The sequence below is a fragment of the Xiphias gladius genome, chromosome 2, assembly GCF_016859285.1.
Source record: "Xiphias gladius isolate SHS-SW01 ecotype Sanya breed wild chromosome 2, ASM1685928v1, whole genome shotgun sequence".
Taxonomy (NCBI): Eukaryota; Metazoa; Chordata; class Actinopteri; order Istiophoriformes; family Xiphiidae; genus Xiphias; species Xiphias gladius.
In genome coordinates, this window is record NC_053401.1 from 16,597,546 (window position 1) to 16,613,163 (window position 15,618).

General features: G+C 39.4%; 1 protein-coding gene across 1 annotated transcript; it reads right to left on the bottom strand.

Moving 5' to 3' along the window:
• Nucleotides 1-307: 307 nt before the first annotated feature.
• zgc:162331 (uncharacterized protein LOC793007 homolog) lies at nucleotides 308-15,030 on the bottom strand. The gene is made up of 5 exons (XM_040153066.1): nucleotides 14,751-15,030; nucleotides 2,541-2,732; nucleotides 1,696-1,849; nucleotides 1,375-1,560; nucleotides 308-653 (listed from the first exon to the last, which is right to left on the bottom strand). The coding sequence occupies exons 1-5, from the start codon at nucleotides 15,028-15,030 to the stop codon at nucleotides 308-310; spliced, it is 1,158 nt and encodes a 385-aa protein (XP_040009000.1).
• Nucleotides 15,031-15,618: the final 588 nt, after the last annotated feature.

Below are 15,618 nucleotides of genomic sequence, written 5' to 3' on the forward strand. Positions count from 1 at the left end.
AGGAAAAAAAAATCTTAAGTGTTCAGTTCCTTGTGGTTGAGTCCAAACTGCAGCAGAAGTTCATTAAGCATGCAGTTAAAGGGGGAGGTCCTTCACTGGTTGCCTGTCTATTTCTGCACTTTTCTATCTTGTCTGGTTTGAACATTGCATTTACAGCCCTCTGTGGGAGAAAAAAGCGATAAAGAAAAGTAAAAAGACTTCTTGTGTCTCCAAAACATGCCTGTAAAGCTTTCTCTGTGTGTGTTCCTTCAACGTCATCTACGGGAATGGCACAGGGCCCTGTAAATATAAAAAGTAAAAGATGTAGTTACTGCCATGGCCGTTGGGGTATTGGGGTGGGGTTGGGGTAGATAGGCGCTGGTGTTTGGTGGGGGTAGACGGGCACAGCTGTGTTGGGGTTTGGGGGGTATGTCGGGGTGGGGTACTGCGCTATCATGTGAGGTTGGCTGTGTGTGGCTATGTGGGCAGGTGAGGAGGCAGCAGAGGAGGAGGAGGGGAGATGGAGGTAGACAGGAGCGGATGGAGGGGATGGAGCGGAAGGAGCGGAGGGTGCTGTTGGAGTTGGGACTCTCTGAAGAACAACGTGCGGGTATAGCTGTGACTCGGAGCGGTAGAGTCCAGGCAGGGAGGCCTTCAGCAAACTCTCCTGACTCCTGTATGAGAGAGAGACAAGAGAGAAGCAAGACTTTAAAGCATTAACTGATATTGCTGAGGTTAACTTTAAAGTACTGAGATTAGTAAAAACTTCATAAATTGGGTTAGGATTTGGGTTAACTTTGATTATATAAAAACCCTTGTCTCGCTCTCGCACTAAAGTAGTTTTCAATGGTTTCAAAACGATTCAGCCACCTACAATCACCTGCATTAATATTTCAGAGTGACCTCTCTCAGTATGTCAGGTTAAAGTATAAGGCATAACCTTTGAAAAGACCAAAATTATGTTAGTCCATCTTTAAATACTTTCTGACTCCCGTACTCTGTCTGAGCCACATGTTCATTCATTCTACCATAGACATGATTCTTGAAAAATTTATCACAAATACTGTAGATAGCTTCATTTTCAAGTTTAAGGGGACTTTTGACTTTTGACAGGTGTTCTGTTGGATCACAATGCCTGTCAAACATTTGCCTCGGTGAATATCCAGAGGCCAAAAGCTTCATATCTTATTGTTTACTTCGTAGCTCAAACACTGAAGAGAAACTTTGAGCAATGTAATAAATTACTTTGATAAAACACTGATTAGATATTGGTTGTGTTCACCAACTGTTTTTCAGGCATCATTATTAGGGTTTTCAGCAAAAAATATAAAACTAGGTGAGACAGAAACTTGGCTCCAAATTAGTTCCCTGTAGATGTGAGAGCTGATATTTTACCTTTGGTATCCTCGGTTCTCATATCCACTGAGGCCTCCAGTAAGGTAGAGGGGGCTGTCGGGAGCCAGACGGGGGTTCATCTTCTGCGAGAGGTGGAAGATCTTTAGAGGAGGGAAGGCTTCCCACTCACCCTCCTCTCTCTCCAGCCAACACTCACTGCGATGGGTCGAGTGTTTCTCTCTGCGCCTGTGGAGGAGAAAACTTTACCAGCTTACTGGTCCTCATATACCAGGGAGAGAACAAATGAAGACTGCATGTAATGGAGACATTCAACAGCAGTGGTTATATGAAGGGTTAATTTTGGCATCTCTTTCCTCCTACCTGCTCTGTCCCTCCTTCTTGGCTCTGTCCCGGCCTGATCGTTCTTGCAGACAGCAGATGAGGAAGGACAGAGACATAGCGAGGATGACAATGCCACTCACCACTGAAGCCAGCACAGCCACTCTCAGACCATGATCCTCCGGCCTGGGGATAGCTGTTGGGGGGGAAAAAATGGCACTGCTTTACATTGTGCCTTGAAAGATGGCTAATACCAAAATAATAACTATGTTATTACAGATTTAATTCATGCATAAACAGTAAATATTCCAGGAGATGAAACCACAACATCTATTTCCTTTTTGGCTCCATATATTTGTCTTGTGTATGTTTCTTTTATCTGTGGATAGCTGGACAAACACACATGACGTCATGTCACATTCTGATATTTTCAAAACCTATAGTGATGTTACTAAAGGTTTTTGTAGTTTCCACCTTTCACCAGACATTTTTTCTGCTTTTTGAATGCAGTAAAAGTTCTTTTCTGTTTCCTCTCTAAAGTCAGCATGATGTTGATTTCACATGACATGTTTGCGTAATGTGAAGAAAAGTTAGAAATGTTCCCGGAGTATAAAAAGGTGCTGTGCAAGTTCACCAGTGATGCTCTACATTCAAGCTGCAACTAGATTTCACGCATAAGTAGACATGAGAAATGAGAACAAGTCCATAGATTGCGGTGGAATAATTGTTCACATTGCATGCAGGAGAAAATACCAACTTTTAAAAAGGTTCACGTATTTTAAGAGGATAGTTAATTTGGAATATAATATGCATCCATTTATATTAATAAAGTCCAATTTGCTTGTTATTGTTAAACAATGACAATATTGTTACTTAAACCTGCTTACCTTCACAGGAAGGTAAGTAGTTGCTCCACTGTGGTTTGCCATTCCTGACACTGCAGTAGATTCTGTCACTGCCGACCAGCTGGTATCCCTCTCTGCACCAGAAGGCCAATACGCTGCCTACAGACATGCCGTTGCCACGTTCAATGTAGAAGGAACCCCGACGTGGTGGCAAAACATGGATGCAGGACAGACCTGAGGAGAGAGGAGATGAAACAGCAAATGACTTCGTAGATCAACAGAGAATTGAAGTTCCTGAAAAGAATTAGAAGTTTTATTAGTGTGCATTTTTTTCATTTTGTGGGGGAACTGTTAACAAACCATAAAAAACTTGAGTGCTGACTTGTAATCAGCTGCAGGTTTAAGTGAACACATCATGGGAATCTATAAGTCTATAGTCAAATTTTTATCACTGTAGAAAGATAGGTTCAAAAGCTGCCTATCTTCTTACTTTATTGGGTCAATATCCTGCAAGTGGGTATAGACTTTGATCTTTTTGGATTTTCTACAAAAGATTTCTCTGTGTATCATTGTTGATGATTGGTCGATTATGCCACCTCTAGAAATAAGCTTCTCTTTGATTCTGAGAGACTGATAACATTTACAGCTGTCAGACTCCATTGTCGCTGTTCAAAACTGTTTGGATATGATGTGTCACTGTCATCATTTTCAATAGTTGTAAATGTTTAAGAATGTGGAAGATTTAAACTCAGTCAACTCTGTCCCACTATTGCTTTCCAGTCCCCCTTCTCCTTTGATTCCATCTGCATCTGTCTACCTTTCTATCCCACACTTTACTCTCTTTTTTTTTTCCTTCTTCTCTGTCTTCCCTTCCACTTTCTTGTCAAACATAGATTCAGCATGAGCCAGAGTGTCTGTTCTGAGATTACACTGGATAGACATAGAGAGAGGGAGAGACAGAAAATGCAAATACCTCTCAGAGGTCTTGTGCTAAAGCAGCTATTGTGCTGCAGGGATTTTTGAGGCTCTGAGGAAATGTCATGTAAACCTACAGCACCACTAGCTGCACAAATCATCGAATATTTTTCTAGAAGAACTTACTCAAATTGAATATAAGTAAGGTTTATTCTGCACCGTAGCACAAATTGACCATATGATAGCTGGGGATGACAGGGTTATTGATCAGTGCTGATGACTCAGCAATTACTCAGCCAGCTGCTGGGATTTTTGGCTTTTAAAACTTACTTTACTGACTCATGCTTTGTTAAGAAGTGTTGTTAGGAAGTGCAATGTACTATATGTTGTTTAGTCAGATGCATCTTATCTTGAATTACTAGAGGCAAACATTCAGGCACACTATGTTACAGTAGACAGTGAAAATGAGTTGTTTGCTACTTTAAAGCTGCATTAATTATTATTTTTAGCCTACTTGGTGGTAAATACAACACTTACACATTATAAGGATGATATGACGAATGTGTTAGCAAACAGTAGCCTTTTTCACACCCAGCAGTTACATAGCAATGTTAGCATGTTATTTGGAGTTGTGTTTCTGGCCACACAACAAATGTAATTCTCACTCCTTTGAGCTCTGGTTTGGTCCTCACCAACTCCTGATGGAAATATGTGATTCTTTAGCTGCTAAATGCTCCACCACGTTCACCAGCTGGTTGCTAACTTTGTCTGTGAGCTACTGGTTTTTGGATACAATGGGTTTTAAGAGCTTTTTTGGTTGAACAGCTGCCTGCTTTGGTTGGAAATGGTGCTATTGAGAGCGGTGAGAGTAAACCAAAACAGGAAAGTTGTGGGCCACAAAATCAAAATAAGGACCTGAAAAATGTTAAAACAGGGGTGGAAATGCAGAGTTGGGTGATCATTTTTAGTGATGTTGTCACTGCGAAAGACACCTTTCACATTGTACATAGTCATTTATTCCATTTTATATATAGAAATAATGATTACCACAGCTTTAAAATGGTCATTTTAAAACAACTCTTGCTTTAAAAAGCAATGAATGGACAAAGCAAATTGCAGTATGGTGTTAGGTTTGCTAATATTATGTTTTAATAAGTAATAGCTAGAAGTGTATGTGATGCTGTGGTTTGCTTTGCTGTTTCAATATTAGTATAACCTCTGTGTGTTTGCAAGTGAGTAAGGGAGAGCTTGAGAGAGTGGAAGAGAGAGAGATAGAGAGAGAGACATATCATTCTAGCATAAGACCCTGTGAACATGCAAGCTGCTCTCTGCTGATAAGAAGCGACAGATGGGAGGATTTCTGCAGCGATCCTGTGTGAAGATGACAGCATCCCCTCCCTAACACACACACACACACACACACACACACATATACACAACAAGGCACACACAGCAGACACGTGGGTACAGTGCAGGGAAACAAGGACGAGCAGACTTTTTTTTTCAAAGGGGAAACTAAAATCCATTCTGTTTCCCCTAGGAGACCTTAAACTGATGCTATTACTCTGTGATCACCAGCTTAGCAAAAAGCTGAAGAAAGTACTAAAGCATCTGGAGATACAGTTGTTCCAGTGGCTGATAACAGAAAACTTCTTTCTCATAACACAACATCAATAATTTTTTCCACAAGTTATTGTCTTGATTGACTTCTATCTAAGCAAATTACAGTTGCTTTATGTACATATCACCTACTTGTACACCCTCAGCTCAACCCAGGCACCAACCCTTTCTTCCATTTTTAGCATGCACTGGGCTGGGTGTTCTTTTATTCACTTGAATGCATTTTAAATTATCAGGAAAATAAAATAGCTAACTAGAACTGTTTGACAAAACTGATACTTCAATTGTTCAAGTCCTGCTCTGTGCTGGGGCTCAGCATGCACAGGATGTAAAATAGTGGCGGGGTTGACATTATCTGTTAAAAAAAATTAATTAGGGCTGTTTTTCAGCCAGGTAACAGTCAAATCCAGCACATGCACATGTAATAAAAGACATCATGTTTCCCTCAGAACTGTACAAGAGAAAAGTACACAGTAAAATGGGATTTTCAATGAAGATTGGGTACAGAATAATGAGTTTATCTTGTTTGCCAATGCCAGGTTCTTTTCTTTGTGTTTTTTGCAACGAAAATTGTTGCTGTTTGAAAAATAATATAATCCTGTTATAGTGTTTATGAAATGCAAATGTCTCCATGAAATGACACTAAAGGGATCACATCTGCAGTTGAAAGAAAGAGATACAGTATTGTTTGATTTAAATCAGGTGGTTTTAATTATCATCTGAGATTCGTCTGGTGCATTTATCAGACCTCATTTCAGCACTAGTAGCTGCCATATAATGATCTATTATAAAGAGTCATACATGGCACAAAACAACACAGTTATCTATTTCCTGTCTTGATTATTTTATATTTAGCTCGTTATATCAATAATAGAATTAATAAACACTAGTAGTAATATCTTGCTTCTTAACAAGTAAGGTAAGTACTCCATCATGTTCACCAGTTAGCTGCTAACTGAGAGTGAATCAAAACAGTAAAGAGCTAAAAGATGCTAAAATGCTCAGTGGAGCTGAGGGGAATTACAGAGTTTGGTGATAATTCTCTACGATTTTGTCACTACAGTTGTAAATTATTTTGTGTTTATATTACAGTAGGTCAGGTTGTCAGCTAGCTAAAAAAACATTCTTAACACCATTAGCGCCATCAGCTAACATATGTACTGTGCATGTTCTGGAGACTTACACAAAGTCTTAGGAATTAGGAAAAAGTTGAAAATTGGAATGCATCTCCTAAACTGAGACGCTGAAGTAACACCCACCTCCTTGGGAGTCAACATAATGTAGTAAACAGAGAAAAAGAACAATGACACCAGTGTGGAGTGAACAAACCGAACCACCCCAGTGGAGCCCAGCATCAATAAAAAACAGAATTAATGCTGAAAAGATTAAAATGTGTGTTAGTTTTTGTGTGTTGTTGATTTTTCTATAGTTCAGTTTAGCTTGGAGTTCAGTTTAGCTTGGAGTTAAGTATTGTGTGTGCACGTGTGTGTGTGTGTGTGTGTGTGTGCACATCTATATGATAATAGCAGGAGATTGACATCAGCTAGTAAAGGACATAATTTTTGTGTTTATAAGACTGTGATTAATACTGTTGTCCATGTAGTGTGTATTTCATTCAGAGCGAGACTCTCTCTCTCACTGTGTGTGTGTGTGTGTGTGTGTGTGTGTGTGTGTGTGTGTTTGTGTGTGTGTGTGTGTGTGTGTGTGTGTGTGTGTGTGTGTGTGTGTGTATGTTGGCTCTGCGCTCTATTTGCTCAGTCCTGTTGATTCGGCCCCATTCAGAAAGCTTCTCTGTCATTGTGGAAACTGTGGGTTGCCAGTCAGAGTTTAGCTGCCAACAGGGTGCTACTACACCTCTGGACAATCCAACCTTGCAACCCAACACTGTCAACCAAACATCCCCTCTACTGAATTCTTCTCTAAAACACTTCCCACTCATCTCTGTCATGGAAGCACACAGAATAGTTTGTGATTAAATAAAGATAGGCTCTCAGCATTAAAGATTCAAGCATACACACACACACACACACACACACACACACACATATGCACAGAATGAGTGAACAGAACTCTTGCTGGATGTACCAATGCCCTACACACATGTTTTAGGAATGTGTGGCATTACACATATTGTATATACTGTACATATTGTACATATTGTATAACATAGGGCATGCATGCCCCCACACATACACTTTTATTAGGATACTTGAAAGATATCTTACTCTGTTCTTTTCAGCTTCATGACACTTTCAGATATAATACCTTACCCTGTAAATTGATGACTAACCTAACCCTCACCTTAAACAAACAATGCCAATAAGTGAGCTACAGGGAAACAGACCTTAAAAAACTGCTCCATTTAGTACTGCTCTTCCATAAAGTTGGCGGCCTCACAAAATATTAGAAAAAGAATGATCAAAATCGGTGTGTACAACAGAGGCAGAGACAGCTTGGCTTTTATTTCCTAGTATGGATCAAGTGCCAAAAACACTAGATAACAACATTTCCCATAATGCAACTCTGTGGCATCTTTTGATTAAACTCTCCCTGCCTGGTAAAACCCATGTCTTTCAAAGTCCATGCCCACTGTTTGGAAAAATTTGCAGGACCCATAACAAATAAAATAATCTTGATATATGAAATTGGTGTGGTGCCCCTTTGAGTTCAGATTTGAACACTCTAATTGTTTTTGTTGAGCAACATTGGCATTCATTCTGAGTCTGTCTAAATAAATGCTAGTTTTCTGTCTGCGTTTCTTTCCATCTGACAGATCTAAGTCCTGTATCACTGTCCATTAAGCTCTGTTTGGGTTCCATCACCTGAACAATGGGTTTATCATAGCTTTTTTTTCCTAAATACTGCTGCATTCTGTGGTTGGAAACAGGGCTGATGAGAACCCTAAATGAGTGAACCAAAACACTGAAGGTGTGGGTTGTAAAACCAAAACAATGAGCTGAAAGACTTAAAGTGCTCCTTACAGTCGAGGTGAACTGCACAGTCACATTGTAATGATCTGTTGGTTGCTAACTATGAGTGACACTTTTCATATAAAAAGTAGTAATTTGATCCATTGCTCCTATAATAATATTGGTAAGTGCAACTTTAATCCAAGCATCCTCAGATTTTATTTACTGAATAAGGCATTTGAAACAGCAAGTGTGTATTCTATTTGCTTGTATAGTGCACCTTTTTGTGAAACACATCCTGTAACAACACCAACTTTTTATTTTGCTTTCTTTTAACAAAAAGGCAAAGTAGAAAAAAAAAAAAAAAAAAAAAGCCCTAAGGCTTGGAGTTAGACGTTAGCTAAACAGAGTGAAGGAAAGACTCTCTCCTTCTCTGTGCTTGGTTACTTTTCCGTGGATAAACAATGGTTAAAAATAAACTTCATCTGAGTCGGACTTTACCAGGCAGATAAAGTCTGAGTTGAAGTTATGAAAGATGGAATTCCTTGCTGATTGCTGACTTGCTTCATCTCATTTATCCTCATGTTCCTTTCTGATGCTTCTTTTTCTTGACTGTTTTTTGGCTCCTCTTCTCAGGCTGCTCTTTATGTGATCTGACCCTAAACAAACATCATGCCTTTCTCCTTTCCATCAGCGTATCTATTTCTGTTGCACCTCACTGATGTGCAGCATCACATCTGATTACCTAATCCCCCTGGCTCTCGCCCTGCTTGCGCAGTGAGTGTTCCTGTGCAGACACAAAAAAGCATGAGTGTTTGCCTCAGCCTCCCCAATTCTTACTGTTTTTTGTTTTTTTTTAACATTAATAGAGTGTCAAAGTGACCACGTACCTTTAGATAGTCACAGTTTTGAAGGATTAATTTTTAGTTGTGAGTTTATGCTGACTTTGTACAGAAATCAGAGGCATGAACTGAAAGCTAATGGTGGTCTCCTTCAGCTAGCAGCTTTGGCTGGATCTGACAGAGGATAATGTCTCTAGTTAAACAGAAAAAGTTTGATAGGGTTGATTTTCAACTACTGACATTACCCTTGACTGATTAAACTCACTGACATGGCAGAGGGAAGTAACACTGGTCCTGAAACCTTCAGCTAGATGTGGAGAACAGACTTGGCTGAGCTCAATAGATGCCATTAAAACAAAACAAAAAAAATGTAATTATTGGTACAGAAAAACCAGAAAACTAAACAAAGTTACGTGACAAAGAGACAAGAGATCCTAAATTCCACTTTCTTTACTATCATGTTCAGCCACAGAGGCTGTCACTTTGTTTTAACTAGAATAATTCAACTAAAACTTACCTTGCAGCAGAGCCAGACTAGCTGTTTCCCCATTTTCAGTCCAGCTACATTTTCACCATACATGAGAGTAATACCAGTTTTCTCATCTAAGAAATACTGGATTATAATATAAGAAAGAGAATGTTCCCTAAAATGTTGAACTTTTACTATAACCGATAATTCTTAGTTTATGATTTACATTACACAATGCTCCAAAAAACAGTTTAGATGAATTTTTAGGAGGTGTGTTTATCTTTGTTGCCTCTTTACTTGCCGCCATCGTGCTTAAACCATCAGGGAAGAGAGAAGACTCATTTCAGACTCTCCCTGAGTTTCTTTGTTCAGTTAGTGGTGCTAAACTGTGGGGAGGTAATAATGTTGTAGTAAATAATTTTGTAGTAATAATGTAAAGTTGAGTCACTGCCAACAGCCATATTGGATTGACATCCAAGAGACAGAAGTAAGTCTTTGTCTGAAGCTTGCCAAGTCCACAGAGCTCAGGAGTGATGACAAAGTGTGTCACTGACAGAAATACACCTGGCTTTGCATGTGTGTATGTCTGTGAGCCCTGGGATATAGTGTCCCCACAGAAATTCTTCTTGTGGGTCATCTGTGTTTTCAAAAATGTAGACATTTAGATCTTTGCTAAAATTAAGCTGTGTTTTGCTCCTTCCCCAAAAGAATCCTTAATCTGGTTCTACTGTATATTAGAACAGTATCAAACTGTATGCTGTTCTAATGTGAAGTGATACATGAAGGTAGATTTTTAACATGGCTTCCAATGCATTTGTGAAAAAAAACAAAACAAAACTAACCAACATAATTGGCTTCAAAATAAACTGGACTCTACTTGCTATCAGTGCATATGTACATCTGTATTCCTGTGTGTTAGCATGTCATCAACAAGATTTCTTGAACTAGAAATAGCCGAGAATAGACAAGGGTAACTGGCTTTGCCTGTCAGTTAATCAGATTAAAGGCACTGTAACAATACACATTTACATTTTAGGCTTTTGGCTGACAATCTTATCTGAAGAGACTCAGAATGAAGAATAAGCAGCTTATTGTCATCATGAAGTAGATGCTGTATTTAAAACCGAACGTTGGTATTTGTTTTTGTTCAAGAAATAGAATTATTTTAGGATATTAAGCCACTGGGAACTACAAGAACTTGGTTGTGGTTGCTGACCACTTAGTTGCACACCATAGTACTTGTTTTATTCTCCACTGAGCCCCCCTCCAAACAGTGGAGGGGGGGTCATTTTCCCTCAGACACCAAAGGACTGTCTGAGAAAACTATATGTAAAGTCTATACAGTAAGTATTGTTGGACAAAAGAGTTAAAGAAAAAATCTTGTAACATAGACAGTAAGGATTTACTGTAAACTCTTGCCTGGTCAGATTAAGAGGCAGGCTGCCTAGCAAGTAATTTATATAGGCCTCATTTAGAGATTAAGACTAACATTAACTCTCACATACTGTTGTGGTTAGTAGGTTTTGTTACCGTGTTAATGTTAATGCTTACGGCTTTTCTAAGGCAGAAATAGCTGCTGCTCATCAGGACCCTGCTAGTGCCGTAACAGGAAGTTGTTCAGGACACCAACTGCACCGCTGCAGCTTCTCACTCCATCGCCATCTCTGTCTGTGTTCCAAATACTATTGACCAGGTACTCCAAGCTAAGTTCCAGACTTGATTTAGCATGAACAAATTTTCCACAAGTAGTACACCACTTAATATTTCTACCAATAGTGAAGCTCACTGATTTCCACATATAATTCTTAAGCGTGTTACACCATTCCATTAATTTTATTTACCCTGCTTTAGATCATTAGTCTGAGATGTTCAGTACACTTCAGGAGTTGCTTTCTTGCAACCCCTGCCTTCCTCATTTGTAGTTTCTACTTCCCTACATTTCCTAAAATGCTTTGAACCCCAAGATAATTCACTTGTTGGCTTGTTGCATCATGTTGTTGATTTTTTGTTTCATCAACTATATGATCATTAATAAATAACTTGTAGTTTTGAGCCACAAAAATGGCACGGTGAACATGTTAAACATTAAAGCTGTATAATATTAGCATAATAGCTTGTCACTGTCAGCATGTTAGTGCTAGGATTTAGGTCATGGCACTGCTGCAGCCTCACAGAGCATTTCTGCATTTCTTTTAAAGGTTTTTAACATTCAATGCCTCATTTGCTCTCTACATTAACATCAACCTGATGGAAAGTATCACTAAAACACAGTGATTCCCAAATGGGGGATCCTTCTGCAATTACCAGAGGGTATACTTGGAAAGCCTGTGGAGCAGCTTGACTAATTTAGAATAACAGAAATTACAATTAGGATTTTTTGCTATAGGGCTGTGGTGGTACATCTGAAAAAAAAAGGTTGGGAATGACTTTCATAACAAAAACTCTTCCTGGAAAGACACTTCCATTTGTCTTCGTTCAGTGTCCAAAAGCTCTGCAAGCACAAAAACCTTATATACTTACCTGGATTAATTATCTAATTAATTAATTGTCCTATAAATGATAACTGAGACTGGTTTTATACTTGAGAAGCTGAAACTACAATGTCCACACATAAACACAGAGTTGCTGCTGTAATCCAGACCTGGAGTAATGAATCCAATAGGCTTAAAAAAGGTTTGAAAAAAGTTTTTTAAAAAAGCAGCTTTTATCTGTTCATGCTAATGGAAGTTTATACTGTCATACACACATATACCACACACACAATTTGCTTTTTGGGAGCGTTGATATTAACCACAACTCCAGGATTTTGAATTTTAGAAGCCCTCTCACATAAATGCTCTGGTCTGGTGTAATTCATGCATGTGATGTGCTGTGGCAAGTCAGCTGATCACCTGTTTGTGTGCTTTTGTGCACATTTCTGAGTGTGTGTTATTAAAGTATAAAGTGCTTATTCCTGCAATGTCAGACACAGAGCTGCTGTTGTGAAACGAGCAACTGTGTTGTTTATTCTTTAAACCTTTAAGAAGATTGTTGCCGTTTGGCCTGAGTGCGTCCATTTCTGATATGTTCATGTGTGTGTGTGTGTATGTGTGTGTGTGTGTGTGTGTGTGTGTGTGTGTGTGTGTGTGTGTGTGTGTGTGTGTGTGTGTGTGTGTGTGTGTGTTTGTGAATTATGTGTGTCTTAGGCACGTAAAGTTTGCATTTTGTCATCTGCTGTAGGCTATTTATGCGAATTAAATAGCCCATAGCACAAAGCCTCAATTATATATAAAAGAAGTGACAGAAACTAATAGAGAAGACAAAATAAAAGAAAAACAAGTAGTGTGAGAGAAACAAAGTGACAGGGGAAGAAAAAGCAATTAGCAAAAAAAAAGACAGATGAGACAGAGGTTGGAGAAAATAAACAGGGAAGTGAGAAAGTGACATATAGACAGAGAGGAGAAAAGAAAAGAGAGAGTGGAAATGGACATAGGGAACGGAGGAGAAGAGAAAGGCAGTTCATACTCCAGGGAGGTGAAATCATGCAAGCGGCGCTGCAGCTTTCCTGGTCAGGCTGAGCAGCTCGAGTCTGGACATAACAAACTGTCTTTAAATGCATCACCTGTCACCTCTCTCACACACACACACACACACACACACACACACACACACACACACACACACACACACACACACACACACACACACACACACACACACACACAGCCATATGCACAGTAAGAAAAGTGCACTCACACTTCTGTATTCCCAAACAAGCACAAAAAAAAGACTTAAATGCAAACATGTAGAAACATTCAAATGTATACCTCTATACTCATGTAGACCCTTGATGTATTGATATAATGAACTCCCAAGCCTGTAAACCTACTGTATAACCTTAACCATTACAACCCTAACCCCAACTCTGACCCTAACCTACACCTAGTTCTAACCTGAACCCCAAACCTAAGACTTAAACCCTCAGACAGCCTTTTGAAGAAGTGAGAACCAGCCAAAAATGTTCTTTGTCAACCAAACTGGTCCGTACAGAATTGATAGACGATGTACAAGAGCAAACACACATATTTTGCAAACATGCATGCACTCACAGCAACAAGCATACACACGTATACGCTTTTTCAACTACACACACACAGATTTACCACTAATCAGAAGAATAAGTACAGGAGCACGCATGCACAAACACCAAGTGATTTACAGGCAAACACAAACACATACATAACAGCAGCAAGTCTGAAACAGATGTTTGCTTGTACAAATCAAACACTGTCACTTTATATCAACAAGACTCTGCTACTTTTGAATACTTTTTCATAGTGTGTGAATTCAGAAACAGAATAGAGATTTTTAGAGCTAGTAGGTCTGTTGAATGGGTATTCAAGCAAAAAATTGCAAACCAGCCCTGAATGAGCCCATGAAAACACGGAAATTCAAGGCACAGTAACTTTCAAAGTGATAGTACAATGTGATACTGGTCCAGCTAAGACTTCTTAGAAGTCTATTTTTTAAGTATTGACAAAACTTTGGAAATCCCTGTCTTTTGACAGACTCCCTTGAATAGTGTTTCCTTTTGTGCCACTTTCCAATGTTGGGACATAGGTAGGTGTGGGGCTTGGTTAAGCCAAGGTTAAGTATCACATGAGATACTTGGGGTTAGGGTTAAGGCCAGGTTCGGGTTAAGGTAAGGAGAAACACAAATACAGTATAATACAGTAAACAGTATGTGATGATGACAAAAACTTTTGCTGTAGCAATTAAGCTGTAATTCCTGTTAATATCAGAAAGTCAAATAGGTCATAGAATAGAGTGTAACACTGGCATACCTTGTTTTCATGGACTCACTGGAAGCCACCATGAGGTTTTATCTTGTGTCCAAGAGTGTGTGTATATCTTGTGGAGTAAAAAACATCTTCCAAAAACTCCCTTCAATGTGAAATGAGGGGCTTCAAAGGAAAAGCTTGATAAAACTAGAGCTGCGATGATTCGTCAATTAGTTGATTAATGGATTAGTTGAACAACAGAAGATTAATCTGAAACTATTTTGAAAATCAATTAATCATTTCAGTTTTTAAAGCAAAAATATCAAAATCTCATCGGTTCCAGCCTCTCAAATATTTGCTGTTTTTTTAGCCTTCTATGGTAGTAAACTGATTATTTTTCTGTTTTGAACCATTTGAATGTGTTTGAAAACTTCCTCTTGGGAAATAATGATGGACATTTTTTTAATATCTTATAGAGTAAACAATTTGTTGATTAATCAAAAAAATAGACAGCAGATTCTTTGATGATGAAAATAGTTGTTAGCTGCAACTCTAGTTCAAACTCTGTAAACTCTCTAATTGTACAAAATATTTCTTGCAACGTGGATTCAACTTTCGGCATGCAGTTCAAAACATTTTGCTTACAAGCAGAATTAATCATTGAACCTTACACACACAGGAATGTTTTAGCAATAAAAAAAGATTGAAAACAATGGATGTTTGGTAGACATACTGACCTGTATAGTTGCTGGTAGTGCTTTGAGTCTGCGTCTCTGTCAGAGTTGTTGCCTCTGTCTGTGTGTCCGTCGGAGTCCCGGCTTCAGTCTGCAGGTCTGGCTGCAGCTGGATTGTAGTGCCGGTCCAGTCCTCCAGCAGCGACATGGTTGTGGTGCTCTGCAAGTCCTCAGTGCTCAGTGTGGAGCCTTTAGCCAGGATTAGCGCACAGAGCAGGGGGCGCAGCAGCATCCAGAGGTGGGTGCTGGCGCTTTGACCAGCGGGACCCACTTTTGGAGACATGGGGTCAGACAATGAAGAAGATGTGTTCTGTGAGAGGAAGAGGAAAGGAATTCACAGCCTCATGGTCAGGGGTTTTGGCTCAAAATGAGGAAGAAAGATCCTTTAGGGGAGAGTTTGCTGCTTCGCTTTCCTTTTTCATGTTGAAGTACAGTTCTCTTTTCTGTACTTCCTCTGCTTTTTCTCTCCTGTTCTCTTTCTTCTTCCTTAGTCTTCTTCTTTTCACTTCTCACCTGTCTTTCTATTCTCTTCTTCTATTTTCCTCACTCACTTGGTGGAGAGAGGAAACCCTCTTCGGTGTTGCTTCTCATGATGCTGCTTTGCTGCATGGAGATATGAGAGAGAAAGAGATTAAGTGAGTGAGTGTGTACATGTACTCTCATGTATGCATGTGAGTACATATGGTAGATCTCTCTGCTCACTTGCTGTTTTCTCTTCAGCCTCCTCCTCTCTGTCCCTCAGCTTGCTCACTTGTGCTCTCACTGCTCAGTTGTCCTGCTGCTCTCTCCCTCTCTCTCTCTCTCTCTCTGATCTCCAGCTGGGCTGACTAAGCTCTTGCATAACAGTAACTCATTCGCTGAGCTGTGCTGA

Excerpts from the sequence above, each read along its gene's own strand:
- zgc:162331 (XM_040153066.1), bottom strand. The coding sequence starts at position 15,030 with ATGTCTCCAAAAGTGGGTCCCGCTGGTCAAAGCGCCAGCACCCACCTC. Across the intron at positions 1,561-1,695 it reads AAGAAGGAGGGACAGAGCAG|GCGCAGAGAGAAACACTCGA; the intron begins GTAGGAGGAAAG and ends TCTCCTCCACAG. Across the intron at positions 654-1,374 it reads GAGAACCGAGGATACCAAAG|GAGTCAGGAGAGTTTGCTGA; the intron begins GTAAAATATCAG and ends TCTCTCATACAG.